The sequence below is a fragment of the Coffea arabica genome, chromosome 4c (genome assembly GCF_036785885.1).
Source record: "Coffea arabica cultivar ET-39 chromosome 4c, Coffea Arabica ET-39 HiFi, whole genome shotgun sequence".
NCBI lineage: Eukaryota > Viridiplantae > Streptophyta > Magnoliopsida > Gentianales > Rubiaceae > Coffea > Coffea arabica.
The window spans coordinates 37,529,765-37,551,907 of record NC_092316.1 but is presented as its reverse complement, the minus strand read 5'-3'; the positions used below and the strand labels follow the sequence as shown (position 1 = coordinate 37,551,907).

At 35.0% G+C, this 22,143-nt stretch overlaps 2 protein-coding genes and 1 long non-coding RNA gene across 8 annotated transcripts; 1 reads left to right on the top strand and 2 right to left on the bottom strand.

Annotated features, from left to right (window-relative positions):
* The first annotated feature begins 2,411 nt into the window (after positions 1–2,411).
* LOC113738692 (replication protein A 70 kDa DNA-binding subunit B-like) lies at positions 2,412–6,239 on the top strand. Its single transcript, XM_027265934.2, has 12 exons — positions 2,412–2,832; positions 3,255–3,401; positions 3,489–3,713; positions 3,857–4,034; positions 4,117–4,387; positions 4,477–4,579; positions 4,664–4,788; positions 4,869–4,947; positions 5,024–5,168; positions 5,300–5,460; positions 5,544–5,664; positions 5,796–6,239. The coding sequence occupies exons 1-12, from the start codon at positions 2,705–2,707 to the stop codon at positions 5,991–5,993; spliced, it is 1,881 nt and encodes a 626-aa protein (XP_027121735.1). The 5' UTR covers positions 2,412–2,704; the 3' UTR covers positions 5,994–6,239.
* Positions 6,240–9,584: 3,345 nt separating this feature from the next.
* Positions 9,585–16,193, bottom strand: LOC113740109 (glycerophosphodiester phosphodiesterase GDPD6-like). Of its 6 annotated transcripts, none has more exons than XM_027267626.2 (8): positions 15,936–16,193; positions 14,092–14,286; positions 12,916–13,099; positions 12,619–12,693; positions 11,708–11,817; positions 11,359–11,577; positions 10,502–10,657; positions 9,585–10,049 (listed from the first exon to the last, which is right to left on the bottom strand). In XM_027267626.2, the coding sequence occupies exons 2-8, from the start codon at positions 14,203–14,205 to the stop codon at positions 9,804–9,806; spliced, it is 1,104 nt and encodes a 367-aa protein (XP_027123427.1). In that variant the 5' UTR covers positions 14,206–14,286; positions 15,936–16,193; the 3' UTR covers positions 9,585–9,803. The 6 variants fall into 6 exon arrangements, with proteins under 6 accessions (XP_027123427.1, XP_027123426.1, XP_027123423.1 ...); XM_027267625.2 differs by having other exon boundaries at positions 14,092–14,283; XM_027267622.2 differs by having other exon boundaries at positions 14,105–14,286; positions 15,936–16,192.
* Positions 16,194–19,700: 3,507 nt separating this feature from the next.
* LOC140005343 (uncharacterized) lies at positions 19,701–21,494 on the bottom strand. Its single transcript, XR_011813167.1, has 2 exons — positions 21,462–21,494; positions 19,701–19,788 (listed from the first exon to the last, which is right to left on the bottom strand). It is a non-coding gene; the product is annotated as an uncharacterized lncRNA (long non-coding RNA).
* Between the last annotated feature and the right edge of the window lie 649 nt (positions 21,495–22,143).

The window sequence follows — 22,143 nt, the reverse complement described above, 5'->3', positions numbered from 1 at the left end:
CCTGGAAGCATATGAGAAAAAACCAGAACAGGCGAGCTCGAGCAAGTCACCTGGAGATCGGCGAGTCAGCGGTCACCTGAAGATCAGCAAGCTCGAGCAAGTCAGTAGTTACCCGAAGATCGGCAAGCTCGAGGAAGGTGAAACTCCGTTAAGGATAAGGATAGGAGCTTGGAAAAGTTACCCGAGGAAGTGTTTTCACTAGGCCAGCTCAAAACAAAAGGCACCCGAAGGAGACATGTGAAACCAGCCAATAAAAGGCAATACAGCAGTGATATATCCAGCGGACAAAAGAGAGCGAAACGGGCAAAGTGAAAAAAAGGTAAACCATAGGGAAATGACCGGAAGAGACGAAAGTCCATTAAGGAAATGAAGCTGGAAAAGTTTTTCGCAGGGCATTGAAATGCGAAGACGATACACAAAAGAGGAAAAAGAGGATAGAAAAGAGGTCGGATAAAAAATATAATAAACTAGCTAATAATAACGAACCAAGCTGCCGTAAAAAAAACAAAAAAAAAAAGACACGCTTTTGGCACGTGATACCGACGAAGAAAAAGCAAATGAACAGTAACGTCCTTTGGCTCTTAGAGTATTATGTTAATAATAACAAGCTTTCATGCAAGAGAGACCCTACCAGTGCAGATGTGAAAAACAACATAACATGTTTGTTCTCGCTAAAACATATATATTTGTGATCAAGCATTCAACTACACCGAGTGCTTAACCTAATGCATTGACCCACTCGAGCGTATTGGGTTTGCAAAAGCTAACATGTGGAACTCTATATGTGAATTTTTGGATAATCTTCTCATATTTCAATTATAAAAGCGATGCCTTGCCTAGTCAGTAAATTTGTCGTTTGACCTTAATACTCAAAAATTATTAATATGCTTAGTTCAATAAATATTTAGGTGAGAGATGCTTAGACAACTTCTAAAGGATGTTTAGGTATATTGGTTTTTGAATGATGAAAACAAATTCAATGCATCAAATATGCTAAATGAAAAAAATCTTTGAAAGTTATAAATATTCATATTATTGTTCTCATGTATACCTTATACAAACTTTAACTTTATTTACTCAAATATTTCTAATTCAATTATAGATCTAATACATAACAAAGATGCAAACTTAATTGGCAAAAAGTAATCAAGTTAGAAGAATTATTACATTTACTCATCTTTCAATCTATGTGATTGTTTCTATACTACACTACATAAACAAAAGCAAGTTAGTGCAATGCAAACCAATTAAGGATAGCAATGGCTGCAGTTTTGGAGCAAGAGAAGCTTTCCTGCCCCTAGTCCTGCTCTACAAAAGGTTTTCTCCGCCCTCATGCTATCCCCACTCCCCCAACCCCTACCTCTCCCTGCTATCCCTGTGTGTGCCCCTGCCCCACCCCCTCATTTTCATTATTAATTTTTTCTTTTATTTACTTTTTCTATTTATATAAATCTAGTGATAGTTTAATTAATCATTCTTTTGAAGTTTTAACAAAAAATCACATCATTTTATCATAACAAAATAACATTTTATTTATTTCATACAAATATATTTATATAATAACAATACTAGCTCTGTTTGGATTGTAAATTATTTGAGATATTTTTACTGTAGCACTTTTTGTAATGTGATGTATGTGAGATAAAAAGATAATTGGGAGGATAAAAAGGTGTGTTGAAAATTGTAATGATGATGTAAGTAAATAAATTTTGGCAAATAATCCTCTATCCAAACAAACCTATATTTCATATTATACACACACACAGATAGGCGGGGAAGGGCAACAAATTCCCTCCAGTCACACCCCAATTCCCACACCGTTTCTCTCTCTACGGGTGAGCATCCAATCCCCGTTGTCATTCCTAAATTGATAAAGTTGGTGGTGGCACGCACGACTACAAGGGGATCCAGTTGGTCCAAAAATAACAATTGAAAAATTACATCATCCCTAACGAAAGTATGAGGACTAAAAGTGGTTTAGTGAAAAAGTTAAAAAAGTTAACGGATTATTTAAATCACGTTCCCGTTATTTATGTTTTAACGAATTATAGGTGAAGTTATTTATGCCCTATTATTTTTACCAAGTAGCGACTCTAGATCCAGATAAAATTTGTCAATTAACCCTGCTAAAATTAAGGTCTAAAATTGATTTGACAAGTAAGTTGCTTACCCGTTCTGCGGCCGATTAGGTTCAATTTGGACCACGCCAAGGACTTGTACTCTTTTGGTTCGTGAGGCAAAAGTTAATAAATCAATGAGTGACGACGCCCATTGAATTTTATATTGCCACCTAACCCGCCCTGCCCGAAACATCTGGCTTCCCGCCCTGCCCGAAATATCTGGCGTCAAATTTATTCCCCCGCCTTCTCCAGACCACTGCACCAAGCCTCCAAAAACAGCACCAAGCGTCAATAAGTCAAAACATACATTTTAACAAAATCCCGCCAAAACGTCCAAAGGATGAAAATTTTCAAAAACCTTTCTGCAGAAGCCGCCAATCTCCCCCCAAAATACAAGAACCCTTCCTCCCTCTAGTCTCTTTATTCATTTCTCCTTTTTCAATCTTCACTCTTCTCTCTCTAGCTTCTCACCGACGATTTCTCTCAGGAACAAGCTTTTTACTCTCAGTTGAATTTCTAATTTTGCTTTCTACATAGTTGATAGACACTGATATACATAGAGCAGAAGGAGAGGTTGAAGAGAGATGGCGAAAACGGTGAGTCCTGATGCGATTTGCACCATTTTAGCCAACCCATCACCGGAGTCTTCCTCTGATCTACCCGAAATCGTGGTCCAAGTTCTGGATCTCAAGCCCACTGGCAATCGATATATGTTAGTCCTTTTCTGTCTTGATTTTTCTTATATGCTTAGATCCGTTTATTGTTTCCGTAGAGCGTTCCTGCTTTATATTCTTTATAAATTTCAGAATATGAATGTACTAATTCAGATTTAAGAGAAATACCAAATTGAGATTGATTATTGAGAATTTAAGATGCGCAGTTTTCTTTATTTTTGAAGTTTGATTAGGTATAGGTATTGATTTTTTTTCCTTGATGTTTAAATTTAACAAGTTATTATTGAGTTTTATGAAGTACTGTGTTCTGGTCTAGCTACCGCCTACCTGGATTTAGCCCTTAAGAGTAATTTGTAGTGGGGTGAGATTCTGTACTTTAGAAAGTTTTGAATTTTGATTTCGTTAGGGTTTTGAACAATTTGAAACATTTAAGAAAAATAGTTTTTGATTCGTGGTTCAGGTTCACAGCCAGTGATGGGAAATTGAAGCTCAAGGCCATTCTGCAATCTGGTTTGTCGTCTGAAGTTGTATCAGGGAATATTCAGAATTTAGGCCTTGTGCGAATTCTTGATTATACACTCAATGACATCCCAACCAAGAATGAAAAGTGAGTTTCTATAATCAATGCCTAATTCTTCAGTTTACAGAAGTATGCATAGTTGTTTTAATGTATTTATGTATGGTTGTTGTGTAGATACTTGATTGTAACGAGATGTGAGGCAGTGTCTCCAGCACTTGATGCTGAATACAAGGCTGAGGCTAATAATGCTGAAGAAACTAGCATTGTCTTGAAGCCAAAGGAGGAAGTTGATGTTATGAAAATGGAAGTGAAGAATAGAGGGACTGGCATCATTTTAAAGCCTAAGCAAGAAATTGTTGCCAAATCGGCTGTTCAGATTGTGAATGAACAGAATGTAAAGTAAGCACTATATGATGTGCTTGCATTTTAATACATAGGTCGTAATTTGTAGGATGACTAGGTTATTTGCTGATTCCTTTTGTTCAAGCAAATGTAAAGCTTCCCTATGAGGCCTGATCTTGTTAAGTTGTGATTGATTTCAGTATGGCACCTGCTGCTCGAATGGGAATGAACAGAAGAATTTATCCACTTCTTTCATTGAATCCTTATCAAGGAATGTGGACAATTAAGGTCCGTGTTACTTCCAAGGGGAGTGTGCGAACTTACAAAAATGCCAGAGGTGAAGGGTGTGTGTTCAATGTAGAGTTAACAGATGAAGATGTAAGTTATGATTTTCATCTTCTGTACAAAGCCTGATGTATTGGTACTCTATTTTGTCATATAATCATTAATTGTCTTTCAGGGTACACAAATACAAGCCACAATGTTCAATGATGCTGCAAGGAAGTTCTACGATAAGTTTGCATTGGGAAAGGTTTATTACATATCAAAGGGAACTCTTAGAGTTGCTAACAAGCAATTCAATACTGTAAAAAATGATTATGAGATGAACTTGAATGAAAATTCTGAAGTGGAGGAGGTGAGCAATGAAGCAGCTTTTATTCCTGAAACAAAGTACATTTTTGTCCCAATTGATGAATTGGGTCCCTATGTCAATGGGAGGGAGCTTGTTGGTAAACACCTTCCTTCAGCTATTTGTACTATTTATTTATCCTTTTTCCCTAAAGAGCAATTTAATGATTTGGATGACTTTGTCTTGTAGACGTTATTGGTGTAGTTCAAAGTGTGTCTCCTACTGTGAGCATTAGGAGGAAAAGTAACAATGAGACCATCCCAAAACGTGACATAACTATTGCAGATGAAACGTAAGCTATCATGGTTTTGTCTTATAGTAATTATTCCTTTTGTTAATTTTAAGGTTGATAAAAACAATAAGAATATATTTCCAGCAAGAAGACTGTTGTGATTTCTTTATGGAATGATCTGGCCACCACTGTTGGACAAGAATTGGTGGATATGGCTGATAAATCTCCAGTAGTTGCAATCAAGACCCTTAAAGTTGGAGATTTTCAAGGTAATGATTATGTCCCAATAACAATTGATAATTTAAAATTTTCAATAAGACTTCTAACATTTTTTGCTACAATGTTTTAGGTGTCTCTTTGTCAACTTTGAGCAAAAGCGTTGTAGCAATTAATCCTGAAATACCTGAAGCAAAGAAGTTGAGGAACTGGTAAACTGCCATTCCAGATGTTAGTAAGATGCCACTATATGTATTCCCTTAGAAGGTTTTTTGATTATCTGTGCAGGTTTGATTCTGAAGGCAAAGAAACTTCACTAGCCTCTGTTGGTGCTGGTTTGAGTCCCACTACCAAAGGTGGAGCAAGATCCATGTACTCTGACCGAGTCTTTCTGTCTCATATTGTCAGTAATTCATCTTTGGGAGAGGACAAGGTATTTGTTCCTTAGACTTTTGCAAACATTCAAACTTCTACCTTGCTGCCTAGAGTGTTGCCAAAGACGTCTTCAGAGTACTGTTCTATTAGCATTGCTATCCTTAACTGCATGTTCTTTGTTTTGGGCAGCCTGTCTTTTTCAGCATAAAGGCATATGTGAGTTACATCAAGCCAGATCAAACAATGTGGTATAGGGCATGCAAGACATGTAACAAGAAAGTAACAGAAGCTATTGGGTCTGGCTACTGGTGTGAGGGATGCCAGAAGGATGATAATGAGTGCAGTTTGAGGTTCAAACCTCAAATATAAACTAGTTTGTCAGTTTGCTAATCATATTTTTTGAAATGTTACAAATGCTTTGTCTTGATTTCAGATATATAATGGTAGTTAAGGTATCTGATGCAAGTGATGAGGCCTGGCTCTCTGTTTTCAATGAAGAAGCAGAGAAAATACTTGGATGCTCTGCAGATGAGCTTAATAAGTTAAAAACTGAGGTGAAAAGTTTGCATTTCGAAATTTGATCCAGTACTTTGTTTTCCATGTTCCTGATGGATAATACTCGAGTCTAGTGCAATCTCTTCCTTACCATATTTCTAATTGATTGTTTAAATGTTGACTTTGTCAGGAAGGGGAAACATCTTACCAAATGAAATTGAAGGAAGCCACATGGGTGCCTCACCTTTTCCGAGTTAGTGTCACACCACATGAATACAATAATGATAGGAGGCAGAGGATAACAGTCAGAGCTATTGTTCCTCTTGATTATGCAGCAGAATCCAGATATTTGATGGAAGAAATATCAAAAATGAAAATCTCTCAGTAGTATGGCTGGATGTTGTTTTGCTTGAATCATGATATTTAGTCAATGCGCTTTCGTCTTTTTAAAGGTATTTTGGCATGATAATGACTACTGACTCCATGGGCTATATCATGCCAGTGTAAAATATGTGCTCTTTTGATAGCATAGCTCGATCTTTGCTTTTTCAAGGATGTAATTAAGCAGTAGCTAGAATTCAGTGCATTCTAACTGTTGACTAATTTATGGAGCCAAGGCCATTCCTTTTCTTAATAGAGTGATGTTTCATGTATTTTATAAATTTTTTTCCAGAATTGCTGATTCTTTGCTACTCTTCACACGAGGTTCTGTGCTCTTGAAAGCTATGATAATATGTACACCACTTTGTTCAAACAAAACTAGAAATGAATCAGGATATTTGAGCTACAGGTTTGGCTTTGAGGCAAGCTACAAAGGAAATTTGACCAGGTAAACTGGATTCTCAGTTTCATAGCCTTAATCACGTGAAATAAGAAAACAGTTGTTTCACTTCCTGCCTTCTGTAAGAAGCAAAACAAAATTGTTCTTTTGTTGCTTCAGGCATGCTAGAAACCCATAGAACTTAATTAAATATATCACAGGAATGTGTGCAATATTTCTGGCCCACCCAGCTTCCAAACGAAAACTTACTAGTAAGTTTAGTATTTGATTTTCAAGGAAACATTTAATTCAACCGGATTCATTACATTATACCAGTCTTCCAAGAGTAAGCCTAATCTTTTCAGGAGTAAAACTCCTAGTCTCACAGTTTATGACTACCTTTCCAATTTTGTCGCTTCAAATAAAATTGTTGATTTGTGAGGATCCGAAAAATTTAATTTAATTTAATTTATTTTATTTCTTCAAATACATTTTCATTATTTTACTTTATTGCTTTAATTTTCTAGATATTTTTATAAGTGAATCAAAATTTTAAATCATTTTTCTTGTATAAGTTAGTACATGTTAAGTTCGTAGTGCATCATAGAAGTAGGATCCACAAATAAGGTATGTGCAATAAATTTTTGAAAATTAGGAGAAATTTTGTGCAAAGGGATATTATTTTATAAGGTGTTGTGGAATAATTAGAGGTTAGCAAGATATTTTAGTAATTGAAAGACAAAAGAAATGAAGATTAACCTTGGAAGGACATTTGTCACAAAATCCATGGAGCTTTGACTTTGATTTGGACTATTCTTATCCTTTAATAAAAACAACAAAAATTGACCAAAAATAACCATCATCTTTCTGCTTCTTGGCCGAATGCTTGAGAGAGAAAAGAGAGAGAAAAAAAAAGCTTCAACTTCAACCTCCATTTTTTGCTTGAATCTTTGAGTTTTCACCATAAACTTGTAATCTACTCTATAAAAGTTGACCTTTAGGAAGAATTAAGGGCTTTGGTGAAAAGATTTTGGAAAAAGAAACTCTTGGCTTTCATTTCTTATTAGGGTTTCAAGGTAACTATATCAAGAAACTCTCTTTTTTTTATTACTTGCATATGAGTAAATTTAGGGATTGATTTTGGTAGTTTACATGAAAATTTTCATGGTTTAAGTGGTGATTGAAAATTTTCAGCTTTGATGGTGAAATTTCAGCTTTGATATGATGTTTTGAGCTTGGCCATGAACTAGTAGTTTTGCCATGTGAATCTTCTAGTTTTTATATGTTATTTTGGTTTGCCTATGGAAAATTTCAATTTGTAGTTGAAAATTTCAACTTAGGGTTTCAAAATTTCAGCTTGGTTGTAGTTGATTTTAAGCTATAAAATTGGCTATATTGGATGGTTTTATGGTCTTAAACAAGTGTACTTTATAGCCTATAACTTGTGGTTGTGATTGGGATTGGATTGGGATGAATATAGGTGTTGAGTTTGGATGGAAAAGTAAAAAAAATAAGGGAAAGTGTTGTTGAAATTTTTATTACTTTCTTTCTTGTGAAATAAGTGATATTAGAGGGGTGATTTTGGGTTAGTTTGGACTTAGGTTACATGTGATTTCTTGGGTGCACTTTGATAGTAACGTATAAGCTGAAATTTGACAAACCATGTGTAAAATAAGAGGAAAAGTGATGGTTTCTTCTAGCATGTTTTCTAGTTGCATTTGTTCCACTTTAAGGTCGAGGTTGGTTGTCTTTTTAACTATTTTGTTGCTGGAAATTCCAGCCATGAATTAGAATGAGGAACTCCTTGATTACTTATGTGCCTTGAGTCCAATTGTTCTCTTTTCACTCCAAAACCATATTTGAATATTTGCACTAGTAATTACTTGAATTTTTTTTGGTTCACCTAAACTTTGGATAGTTGAACGATAATACTTTATCTTGGTTGTTCTTAGGGTTTGTTGGTAATTAAGGGCATAACTCGGAGGCAAACTTTTGACATTATTTTGTTTGAACTGATGAATGTACCACTCATATGACTTGTTGCTTAAACCGATTTACGTGTGATTGAAATTTATGATTTGAATGACTGTGGCTTTAGTTTATCCTGGACGGGATGAGTGCGTACTTTATCACACTCATTTTTCCTTGATTGTTTAATTGGTTTACTGTGCAATTGAAATATGTTACTCGTGCATGAATTGATATAGTTTGGAGTCTAATATCCAGCGACCTTACTGTGAAATTTGAGGTCAAACCTCATTGGTAGTTAATCGAATCGAGTCAGGAAGGGTTTGATCGAGATAGATTGACGAACCATGAGGAAACTGTTACTGATTCACTGAATACTGAAACCTTCTAATATTTGGTATGCTCGAATATTACCACCACTGTTTCTGTTTGGTGTTCGGGTCCGGTAAGAGATATGTTTGGCGGACGGAAATTGGTGTAAAGTGAGGATTTACGGTCCTTGTTTTGGTTTCTTTAAACGTTGACGGAGTGTCAACGGATTTAGATCAAGTTAATGCAATGGAAAAATTAGCCCTTGAGAGCCATCTGTGTCCTTTACTTGAACTACTCTGTATAAGTTGTGGTGTTTATTTATACCTTTATTTGATACTTATATTTGATCGATTAAAATTTTAATTATGTAATTTGTGACTGCGTGACCTTTTGGTACTTCATTGGACGAAAGCTCATTCTATTATCTTTGTTTTTCTTATAGGGGGCGAAGTTTTTGGAGCGTGATTTTGAAAAAAAGAGTTGAGTTAATTATAATTTTATTTTTATTTAAACTTCTTTGTATTAGTAAACCTCACATATATTTGTATAAATTTGTATATTCTGGCTTATATTTTAAGTTGAACCGTTAGAGATTTTATTGTACATAGTTTTGGGTTGATGATTGAAAGTTAAATTATGTGTTTTAGTACTTTTGTGACTTTTCGAATTAATTAGTCCTGAAGAGTGTTGGACAGACAGTTCGCTAACACTTGGAGTACGCCCTACTAGAAGATGGGGTTGTCACATGATTCATCATTCATGTAACTGATATCCAAACACAATGGATCGCACTAAAAGAATAGCTTCTTTAGCTTTAAAGAAGCGTCCAAAAGAAGGATATCTGGTTAAAAGGACTCTATAGTCTATTACAGAGCATCGACGGACAAGATTTCCAGTTCAAGAATTAGAAAACCTATCCCAATTTCGTCTCATCACACCTATCCCAAATTAGTTTCTTCTGTTTTGCAATACACTCAATACACCGTTTCAACTGTCAAGCTGAATCAGTAACTCTACATACGTGCGATATTATTTTCTCAGCAACACCTCTTAACCAAAATACATAATCATTACAAAATACTCGAGAAATTTAATTCTGCAAGCACTAGCTTAGTCCTCATACCATAAAACCAAGAAAAAAAAAGATAAAATTGGAATTTAGTTATAAGAATTTCTAAATTTGGAGATCATATATGCAATCTTGTCTAGTAGTTTAGATGCACTTTCCTCTCCCATTGAGAAAGGATTGGTCCATTCTTGGTAGTGATGGAGGCTGCCTGTAAAGTCCGTGAAAAGCCCGTCAACTCCAATCTTCTTGATCCAGTACTCGTACTCATTATATGGATCTTGACTGAAGTTAAAATGTAAGAACACATTCTCATTCCGGCAAGTGAATGGGTGCACCTACAATGGTTAAGCAAAAGTAAATGAAGATCTTACCACTCGTTTAAAAGCTTCAGAGAAGAAAAAGAATAAGCAAAAGCAAAATAACAGATTCAGAAGCAAAAGCATCAGGAACATCAAATGCCGCTTTGGTAAGTGATAATGGATGCGGTTAATTGTACACAATAGTGAGATACATGTCATGTTGCCCAAATATGCATCTCACTAACCAGGTAGAGCCTTTTACAATAAACAGATAGATAAAGTCTAGTAGAAAAGATGAAACCATCTTAAAAATTGGGGAATCATGTATAACATTACAAAATATCACAACTTTCGTTGGAAATTTTTCTATATGGTAACCGGCTACTTCGTTTGGCTCCAACATGAACTCATATGGGATGTTTTCCAGCATCCTCTTCAGTTTAGCAAACATAACTCTAGAGATAAATTTGGCATAATCAAAAGCATACCTGAAGGTTGTAAGCATGTGATCTTGTAACAAGATCAGTAGGTGTTTGCAGGTAATTATTTGAAGCAGGAACTATTGAATCTTTCCAAGGTCCAATGCCCACGACATAATCTTTGATGAAGTCAAAGTAACTGTTGGAAGTGATTTCCCAGTATGACTGACATTTTAGGGTCAATATCAATGTCCCAAAAAATACAAATGGTATTCGAGGTATAACTACAAACATTGAAGTAAGGATTGAACACAAACTATTTCTTAGCTTTAAGTTGATATAACAATTCGGCCGAAGTTCATGTTGTCTTTCATATAAAAGGGAACAAGTTAATTAAATGTCACTAAATGATCATACTAAACCCAGCAAGCAATTGTAATAAACTAGACGCATGCATGAGAGAGACTTCCATAGACAGCAAAAAAGTGCCTCTCCACAAAGAAAAAGGAGCAAAAGTTAAGACCCAATGAAGCCATTGCTCAAACACAGATTAGTGTTTTTCCGAGAATCCAAATTTGTTTATCATGTCATAAGAACAAAAATGAATTGGAGAAAGCATGCATGAGAGAGACTTCCATATACAGCAAAAAGTATCATCTCCAAAAAAGAAAAAGGAGCAAAAGTTTGTAGCATCTCAGTAGGTCACTGGATTCATAGTATGACAGCAACAATAGCTCTGTTTTTCCACAAACTAGCTAGCTATCATATCCACAGATTTCCATGTCATTAAGTAATCTTCCAAGACCCAAATGAAGCAATTGTATTCATAAGAAATCCAAGTCAGAAGGCACTTTCAGCTCTAAACGTTCTTACAATTCCTATACTTTTACATGTTAACAAGGAGGCCAAAGAACTAAAGAGAGAACCTGATTGGTGTCTTGAGTAGGTGTAGTGGCATCATCAATTAGGAGGATCTTAGGCAGGTCTGTCAGGTGTGAGATGTAAATCAAAGATGTTGGAGCAAAAGACTGAATAAATGCAGGCTGTTTCAACCATTGTTTTGACAAATAAGTTCCCTTGTATCCATACTTCTTCAATGTATCCACAAACTTGTCTTCAAATTTCTTACCAATTGGCCATTTCACCTGTTGCATATAGCTGTCTAAATAAATATATATTCAGAAAATGTAGTTCCCATGCAAGATTTACTATCTTCATTTGTAAAATGGTAATTCAGATGGAAAACTGTTGTAGCAAAGGGGATATAGAACTTACATGTTGGTTGATAAATACTGGATTTTTTATCTCTGGATATATCCCCACCACCCTGGGAGCACCTAGTGCAATTGATATGAAATCTTCAAAGATAATAATAGAAAATTTTCCTGTGAAATATTTTAAAAAATTAGTTCAGGGATAAAGGGTTTTATTTTGTCATGCATGAAAGAAAACATACTGTGTCAAAGCTTTTCACAGCATGGCAAAGAGCGAACTGAATAGCAAAATTCATCAACTACCAGAACTCAGTTTTGTTAGCATAGAAGAAATTGACTAAAAGAATAAAGTCTACGATGCATTAACTTAAGGAACGGTAAAAAAGAAAAATAAGGGGAGTCATTGGGTTCTTAATCATAACAGTTGTTCTTTTCAAAAGATAGCTATATCAGTTGGCTTATTTGAGAAACAAAAGCTGATTAAGTGGACGGTCATGCACTATAAGACGTCTTATTTTCCATCCTCTGCATGCCACCACTGCTATACTTACTACCAACAACCACAATAATTGGGTAACCTCCAATTTAACTTAAGCATTGTACTTCCAATTTGGTTCATGAAAATAGACAAAATTTCAACATAATTTCATACTGTTTTAGATGATAACAAAAGAAATTGGAATATGAATACTTTCATAAAGCAGGATAGCTCCCAAATGGTGTTCTTGCAAAATCTTAGTGCCAATATTTTGAAGTGATAAATGTGCAGGTAGTAAAGGTCCAAGAAAACAGTTATATCTCCTGTAGTGTTGATGATAATGAAGAAGTGAAATGAAATTAAGCATAAAAACATGGAATACTTCATTACATATTTACACATACAGATATGTCACAAAGTTGTGAAGAAATGCATAATAACAAGTTTAACATGAAATTCTAAAATAATCAACAGGGACAGCAGAATGAACTGACCATTGTATTGTTGATCCCTGAAAGGAGATCTCTGGTTGACACGCAATGACTTCAGTTCTTCTAGCGTGAAATCAACTAAACATAAAAGTATTTGTTGAAGGTTACCATACAATCCTGGGAATGATGGCTAATTTAAAGGATGAGTTTCAAAATGTAAATACTATGTGTCATCCATATCCATCAGAAGCAATAAACACCATAATAATGAAAAAGCTACGAAGGTTAAATGCAAAAAATTGAAACAGTCAAGGACCATAGACATTTGGTTAATAGAACTAAATGTCATTATATCCTTACTGGTAAAATAGCCAGTGATGTTCTTGCCTTGGACCTCATAGGTCCTCTTTCGACTTTCAAACTTCTTGTGCTGAGCAATGTCGGTTGTAGCATCAAGTGTTAAATCATGGAAGCATATAAGAATACCATCTTTGGATGCTAGTATATCAGTTTCTATGAAGTCAGCACCCTCTTCAATAGCTCTCTGCAAGGAAATGAACTCTCATGGAGGGTGACTTTGTCAGACAGAAGTGTAATCCAAGGAAAGTATTGCATGATCACTTCTGAGAAATGAATCTATGGATTCAAGAAAACCTGGAGAAATCTCAAGACCAGTTGGAAAAGTTCCCAATATGTTTATTGAGTGAATAGGCTGAATAAAATAAACCTAGAGAAACCTATTTATAGGCTACAATGTCTTATAACAAAAAAAAAAAGAATGAAATAACTCAAGAAAATGTAAAAATAACTAAAAGTAACGAATCTGTCCACCATGGGATCCGGCCCTGGATCCAATGCTCAAGAAAGCAGGATCCTAGGCCAGACTGAGATCAGAAGCATCTCAAAATCCAGCATGAGATCTGGCACCGCCTTGGAGCTCTCTAGGAAAGGATCCTAAGTTGGATCAAAGTCGAAGAGCTCAGAAATTTGCCTCATCTGACCAGCTTCAAAACTGGCTCTAGGGCCTTTAGGATTCAGGGCCAGATCTCTTCAGAATCTTGTCCACAGCTCCAAAGATGTTTTACATCACTTGATGGAGAAAGCTAGTTCAGTTTCTATTTCAGCATCAAATTTTGTTTAAAGAAGTATTGCCACCCTACAGTTTCTGGTTCCATTTTGCAAACATATCTCTGTATTTCCCTGAGCAGAATCCAGACCTCTTCATAATCTTGTCCACAGCTCCAAAGATGTTTTACATCACTTTATGAAGAAAGCTAGTTCAGTTTCTATTTCAGCATCAAATTTTGTTTAAAGAAGTATTGCCACCCTACAGTTTCTGGTTCCATTTTGCAAACATATCTCTGTATTTCCCTGAGCTGATTAAATTTTCGCAAACGCTCATTGCCTAATGATTGGTAGGAACTTGTATTGAATAATTATACTGAAGCATGAACTACCTAATCTGTGACTGTCCATGAGTATAACTGAACATACACATTTGGAGTGAAAGTGACTGAAGTATATAAATAAATGTACCTTACATATATACCTTGTATGCAGAGGCAGTCTCCTCAGGAAATTCACCACTTGACCCTCGATGTGCGATGTTGTAAGGTCGAAAAGTTTGCAGTGGTTGTTTACTTCTATCATTTCTTCTGCTAGGAAGCGGGTAGAAAGGCCTTGCAGCACACTCAACCAACAATAGCAGCAAAATGGAACTTACAGTACCTGCTATTTGCATTTATGGAAAAGTTTATATAACTATTGCAAGTACATAAAATATGTGCATACACAATCACGGGAATGAGATTCACTTGTATATCATTTTCCTCAAATAGAGTGATGTTTTCACTTCTCTCAATGTCTTTTCATGATTTCAATAAACAAAATTTCTGTAACACTTACAGAAAATAAAAATAGTCTTTTGCAAACTGGCAAAATAAAAATAGACTTTCTTTTCACGTATAAATAGCAGAATCTGGCAACAAAGGTAGAGTATCCCGCCACTCTATCACTTGATGACTCTTTAAATGCAAACTGGATTTACAACTTTGGTGTAAAGCTGCTTTTCTCATTTGTAACTATTGGCCCAAACCACCAAGAGTAATGATACTATCAAATAATTAAGCCAAAACTAAGGAGTGAATGCATAAAATTGGTGTATAATAACAAGCAAAGCGGACACTAAATGAGTCATATACTTATGGCAGTCGAATGAAAGGGAGTCACTTAAGAGGCATAAGTTAATAAAAGAGATATCAGCCGATCAGTGAATCACATTTGAGCCTGGTACAAATCCCTGAATCTTAAGGAAAGAGTTCCCAAAAGGAGAAATTTTTTTCAGTTGCTCATCTCTTCTTCATCCTCACCCTCATTTCTCTCATTTCTTTTTTCCAATTTATATTAACTCTGTTTCTCCATTACTCATTCTTTCATTGACTTTGTCATCCCTTGCTATTATATGTCAGCTCTATTCTATATGAGAATAGGACTTCTAAATGTAGCTCAAGTCAAGCTTTGTTTTTGTTTCGGTAGCAGCAATTACCTCAAAGTTTCCATTTCCACATGTAAGTGGTATCATCGAGCTTCATGTTTATTTGTGTATGAATTTTGATTTCACTTACAACATTGAGACACTGATTAAAACAAAGTTTGAGCACGTGAAAGTTAGTGTCTTTTATCATCATTGCACAGTCAGCTAGTAATTTAGGTAAGTCCTTGAGCATACAAGGCATCCGGACAGCACTACACTCAGCAAATAAATCGGTCAAGTCAGTGGTGAAAAACAACTTAACATGTTTAAGCAGAGCCCTTCGGAGCAAATTAATGACTGTTTCCAAAAGCATGACAAAGCTTTGCAAATAACATGCTGTTAATGCCATCATCAGATAATGCTAAATTCCACCCAAGCAAGGAGTCAAGTAAAACACAAGTTATTATATCTGACAGCTCCCTCTAGGGTCAATCTATACCAAAAATCAACAAACTCACACCAATAGCTGCAGGCAATTTCCTGCCAAAGACTCTAATTCTTATTTCCAAAACCAAGTTCCATTGGTTTATCCAAGGAGTTCTCAGCTGTCTTATTTTCTTTACTCATTGAATTTAAGCTCAAAAAGCTGAGATAATCCTCAAGCGGACTTCACTAAATCATTACCAAGATCCTTTACCACGATTAGTTCAACTTAGCTACAAATTCGTATATTCCCAATCCACGGTTGCCAACAGATTAATCCACAAAAGAAGAATGAAATGCCACAAACGACAGAAATGCATACATGACCAACTAGTTCAATCTATCTCATATATAAGTATATTCTCCTATGGATTCTCTACAATTGAGATTATAGGCAAGAAATAAGATTTGGATTGATGCTTACGGACTGACGTCATGAGGATCCCCGTTCCTGTTCCTGTTAGTGCGCCCTTGACGGATTCCTCCTCGTTTAAAATATCCTAACCTATCCTATCCCAATCCTATTCTACCTTAATCCTAATCCTAAAATACATAAAACGCCGAATGATGAGCTACAGTTGATTGTCTCGATTCGATGCAATTCTGCGACTGATTTTGGATTTTTGTGTCTTTTAGGATTACTAGTTTTTTTGGCCTCGCGCTGCCCCCAGTTTGTGTTAATCAAAATTAAATGATGGCGAGTAATTTAGTATAAAACACTTGCATACTTAATAAGGGGCTGCTTGGTTAAAGAGTTTGGAAATCACAAAATGAAATAAATTCCTTATTTGTTGTTTGGGTTAAGCCTATTGGAATGCCATTTTTTGAATCATTTCTAAAAAATCATTCCCGAGCAAATTGGAAGGTTTTGGACAAAACTCTCAACTCATTTCCTCAGACAATATTTATTATAGATCTACCCTCTCTTTCCTCTCCATCACACGCTGCACAAAATCAGAGTCTTCTTCTTCATCAGTTTTTCTATCTCTTTTTCTTCAATCAATCGCCACCCATCACCTTCATCGGACATCTTCTTTCTCATTTCAAAGTCCAAATTCAGGTTCACAAATAGTAGCAATAGCTTTCCAAGATCTGAAAGCCTAAACAAGAAATTAGACCATGTAGTAGATGATTTGCTTGAAAAGGTTGAAGCTTTCAAGGTGGAAATTTGAGAAGAGAAGATTTTATTGATTGGGCAAAACATTCCTTAGAACCAAACAATGTCATGAGTGGTGAAGTTCTAGTGAAATTTTTTGATTGTGTTCTGGTAAATCTGAAGGATCTGCTTAAGTTTGAAAACAATTTGATTTTGTCTTTGAAGGAACAAATCTCAACCCTTGAAGTGAATCTACGATTCTTGAGAAACTTTGTCATCTTCACAAATAGGCTATGCAGTGGGTATGCGAATATCGGACTGTTTTTTACTTCTATTGAAGATGCTGCAAATAATGGTGGGTTTGTTTGGATAGTGGGTTATTTTCTCAAATATATTTGCTTACATCACCATTATAATTTTCAATACAACTTTTTATCTTCCTAATTATCTTTTTATCTCACATACATCACATCACAAAAAGTGTTACAGTAAAAATATCTCAAATAACCTACTATCCAAACAAAATAAGTATTTCGTTTTGGTGTTGGGTAGGATGGAAGAAATAGGGAGTCAAAAGTTGATAGTGATAGAGACAGCGATATTGTAACCCTTCATTCTAAAGCCATAAAGAACTGGTGTTTTATGGAAAAATAGGTACTCTGTTCTTATAAAGGAGGAAAGCCATAAATAACTGGTCTTTTATAGAAAAATATGACTATTGTGAAAGTGATCGCAATTTGGTTTATGAAATTATCCCAAAAAAAATTTAGAATGAATTTGTTTGTTTTAAAAGTTGTATAACGGTCGTTAAACTTCAAATATCGGACTGTTTTTTACTTTTATTGAAGATGCTACAAATAATGGTATTTCATTCTGGTGTTGGTTGGGATGGAAGAAATAGGGAGTCAAAAGTTGATAGTGATAGAGACATCGACATTTTAACCCTTCATTCTAAAGCCATAAAGAGCTGGTATTTTATGGGAAAATAGGTACTTTGTTTTTATAAAGGAGGAAAACCATAAAGCGTTGGTCTTTTATGAAAAAATATGACTATTGTGAAAGTGACCGCGATTTGGTTTATGAAATTATCCCAAAAAAATTTTAGAATGAATTTGTTTGTTTTGAAAGTTGTATAACAGTCGTTAAACTTCAAATATCCCCTCCTTAAACTTCAAAATCTACAAAATCTCATATTTTTGTTAAACACAAAACCTACCAGTTTCTACAATTATCCCTTTGTTTTATAAAAATTGTTGTATCGGGATAAATTTGAAATTTAATTGCATTTAATTCCAAAACACTCGTCAAACCAAGCATCAGAAATTGGAATGATGCTAATTCCAATGTGTGAACCAAGTTAGATATTGGAATGAAAAGTTTAATTCCAAAACCAGAGTCTATGATTCCATTTTCATTTCCGATTCCAATATGTGAAACAAGCACCCCCAAATTATGATGTGAGAGAATCCTTTTCCTGGTTTATTAAGTCATATACACCAGGGTGGCTGATATATGAATTGATATCACTGTCCTCGTCATGCTCGATTCGCATATGTTAAATGCACTTATAGCCATAATACATACACCTTGATATCTACCACAGTCATGCTTAGCACTCGGACTGGCTCGTTGCTCACGTCTCTTTCTAATCCTTTCTTCATACGCTTCTTCTAAGCTTGCATATTTTCATCGGCGACCCATTTAGAAAAAGCTCAACTATACATATGTAAAAAGGTTTCAATAAGAATGCATAACCAACTAAATTATTAGCACAAACACAATTAATAAATAAATAAATAATAACGTTTGTGCCTCCAATATGCTATCAAGAATTAATAACATTTTCATTAACATCCTTCAGTGAACCATTGCGCTGATTTGAACGCTCTGACTCATTAGGCCTTTCTTTACAAGGACAAAATCACGAAAAGGCAAAATAAAGCAAAGAGCTCACCTTGCAAAATTAGGAAATGGAAGCTTTCAATTGGAAGAAGAAGTTGGCCTTGAGACAATGGTCCACATAAATGGAGGCAAAAGTTCATGTAAAGAACACAAATCAAAGCATGCACCACATAAATAGAGAATCATCTGAAGCTCAAATCACCGGAATAAAACAGGAGATCTTATTACCCTTTGCTAACTTGGAAATCTGAAATCAAAACATCAAATCACCAAACAAAGGTGAGTAAGAAAACAGAACTTAAAAAATAAAAAACAGAATGAAATATGAACACAGAGCAGAAATTAGCTGCTACGGAACATTTATAACCAAGAAGTGACCAGCCCTATTCAATACCATCATCATCCTAATTCCCAAGTCATACATTGGCATGAGGAGGTGCATTTTCTAACTATGATTGTATTGCTTTAGACTCTAAAGACAGTAAATGTTCCAACTTGTCCAAGGCTACAAAAATATGTTAATGATGGTAAACTTGACTTAAAACAAATAAGTTCCCTCCAATATGAGTTCTCTCTATCTTGGTTCTAAACGTGGTAAACTTGGTTTAAAACAAATAAGCTCTCTCTATCTGCAATCCTTAGAACACCTGGTATAAGTATGCAACATTTTATCTTAATTAAATTCAGAAAGCTGAATCTGGCTTTAAGGCATTTTACAAATAGGTTTTGGGCACTAACTAGGATGGAGAAAAATACTACAAAGAGTAAACAGAGCAGAGATTAGCTGTTATGGAACATTTATAACCAAGAGGTGACAATCGCAACTGTATTTGATTGAATTCAACTTTTCATCCATTCACAATATCCATCATTTTCCATGGTTAATGATTCTAGAGAATGAAATGTCTGAAATGAGAATGAGTTCTTCAATCGTTTAAGTTGCTCCTGAGATGAGAGTGTGTTCTGTGTTTGTTTCATGGATACCCAATTAATTGGAGAACAAGATCAGAAAACCCAAAAAATGAAGAAACTTCACCGTGCTTTTCTGATGAAGAAATTTTGCTCTGCTTGGCAAACAATAGCTCATCCCTATTCCTCGAACAAGACCCTACCTCTCATTTTTTTCTCTTTTTTTTTGTTAATTTGGTTTGAAGAGACAAAATATGCAAGGGAAAAAGAAATCACGCAAAAGTGGGGAAATCCAATTGTTTTAAATTCAAGAGTTAGCTACTTGCGTGAAATTTCATAAGTGACTTGGGACAAAAACTGACTTCCTTTCCTGGAAAAAAAAAGAGAACCAAAAATTATACATTTAACCCATCAATCATGCTGAACGCTCTTCTGAAGTGGCCTGAATTTAACATCAAAGAATCTTTGGAACTAATTTCACTACCATGGCATATTTCAACAGTCTAAGCTTGCTCAGACTCAAAAAGAAAAGTATAGCTAATTGTCAAAAAAAAAAATACATCATCTTTTCTTAGCTTTACATTGCATAAATTCAGGGCTAACAAGTTCATATTGTTAGACCACCATTCATTTATTGAAGTTAGGAATAACACCTAGACCAACTGTAATAACCTCTCAATATGTTTAGAAAATCACCTATATTTTTCTTGTTACTTGGTTTTGGATAGAAAAGTTAGTTGTAATGCCTCTGGAATACAAATACCTTAATGTAATTAGTTTATAATAGTTTGTCTCCTGACAACCTAGTTAAACTCATTCAAAAAAAAATTGAACTTGCAAATTTGATGTTTAACACCTTTTAATTTGATTAGTTTCCTGTGTAATTTCTAATGTTTTAAATCTCAAATATAGAAAATGAATTGGATATATTCATAGGCTAGATTACAAACTACATTAGCTAAACCCACAAAGTAAAATAGGAAAAAGATAAAACACACATACACACACACACACAAACACAAAGTGAAACAGAAAGTATGAAATGCCTGGCCATGTCTTACACAAGGAAAATTAAAGAAAGAAAAAGAGAAAAATAGCATCCAATTGGCCTTCCATATATTCCTTTCTGTTCTGTAGCTTTTCTAGTTCTTTTTGGAAACTTAGTAGTTTATAATGGATTAAACTATACAGATATTATAATAAGAGAAGGTTATAGGAACTGCAAAACCTGTTAGGTGTTGTTTACGAGAAGAAAAATCAATTGCTCCAATACATTATAAATGAGTTGTTAAAAAAATGACAAATTAATGCTCCACCAGTTTTGATATCAAAGAAGTTGTTACTCAATATAAAAATCTATATCTGGCTATGTCAATTTTGCAACAGTTTGCCAACTTGTTACAAAAGATTTGAAAGGTATTTTATCTTCAACAGAATCTAAAACCAAATGAATATTTCGAAGTGGTTAAACAAAATGCTCATGGGTTTGGTTGCCAATTTATGTACTAATCACAAATCAAGAACTACTTAGTTTCTATCCAAGTGGACATTTTCATTGGCTTGGGTATTAAGCATCGAAAGTCTCTTACTTATGTTCTTTATTCATAACCGTTGACAATGACACCAGTTTTTTTGCTCTGCAATTTTCAAATTTACGTGAACCATATAATGTACTATGTAATCACAGGAAGGGAACCATAATATCATAACAAATTACAAAAAACAAAAGAACAAGCAAGTACCATATCACAATCGAAACATGCATTGATGAAATTACATTAAACCAATCCAAACATCATACAATTTTCTGAAACAGAGAAAAACTAACACACAATGATTGTAGATGTTAAATGAGGACATATAGCGAATATATGGTGTGCACGTCAAATAAGTTTGAATGACCTGTCTAAAATACAGCCCTTAATCATAAAACAAAAGACATCAGCACAACAAACAAATCACATCAATGCGACCTTCAATTATGATAAGCAAATTGATAAACTCAAAACCGATAAGCTAATAGAAGTAGAGTGAAAAGTTCACCTTTCAAAACCATCGAAAGTTCACAATGCTCTTCTGGTGAAGAAATGCAATGACAATGGCGATGGCAGTGGCGGTGGTGGATTCCGGTCAGCAGGCAATGACTCCTCCGTGCTCCCCGGACTACCTTTTTTGTGGCTTTGCTATTACTTTCCCCTTCTTCTCTATTTCTTGTTTGCTTGTAATGGGATGGAGTTAGAAAACTTGTATGCGTTTTTATTGATGTGCATTAATGATTCTTGGAGATGAAATCTTTGGGATAACAGTAGTGGCTTCGTCATAATTTTAGCACTTAAAAAACAATAAACTGCTGCATTAGTTAACGCAAAGGTCCCAAACTGAAAGAAAACATGCGTCAAAAATGACTGGTAATGAGGTTTTCACCAACCGCTTCCCACCCCTCCAAGAAGTACACCTGTCCAACTAACAAAACCAAATGCCCTCAAAGTTGCTGAAAATTACTTGATAACCGGCCCAATTTCACTGTAGCAATCCGAACTCCCACTTTTAGTATAGTAAAGATGGGCGGCCAGTTGTGGAGTTTATTGCTTGTTATTGTTGTTGTCCTCATATTATCGGCCTGTTTGGAACCTGAGTTTTTTAAAAGTTTATCTAAAGTTTTACTGTAGTGCACTGTAAAAGTTTTTGAAAAAATTTTGTAGAAGTTTTTTTAAGAAAAAAAACT

What these genes read in the sequence shown, in the direction of transcription:
- LOC113738692 (XM_027265934.2), top strand. Translation starts at nt 2,705, where the DNA reads ATGGCGAAAACGGTGAGTCCTGATGCGATTTGCACCATTTTAGCCAAC. An exon ending in TAAAGTTGGAGATTTTCAAG is followed by an intron (nt 4,789 to 4,868) that starts GTAATGATTATG and finishes ACAATGTTTTAG; the next exon opens with GTGTCTCTTTGTCAACTTTG. An exon ending in CATCTTTGGGAGAGGACAAG is followed by an intron (nt 5,169 to 5,299) that starts GTATTTGTTCCT and finishes TGTTTTGGGCAG; the next exon opens with CCTGTCTTTTTCAGCATAAA.
- LOC113740109 (XM_027267622.2), bottom strand. An exon ending in CAGGGATCAACAATACAATG is followed by an intron (nt 11,818 to 12,618) that starts GTCAGTTCATTC and finishes AATATTTCACAG; the next exon opens with GAAAATTTTCTATTATTATC. An exon ending in CAGTATTTATCAACCAACAT is followed by an intron (nt 11,578 to 11,707) that starts GTAAGTTCTATA and finishes TATATGCAACAG; the next exon opens with GTGAAATGGCCAATTGGTAA.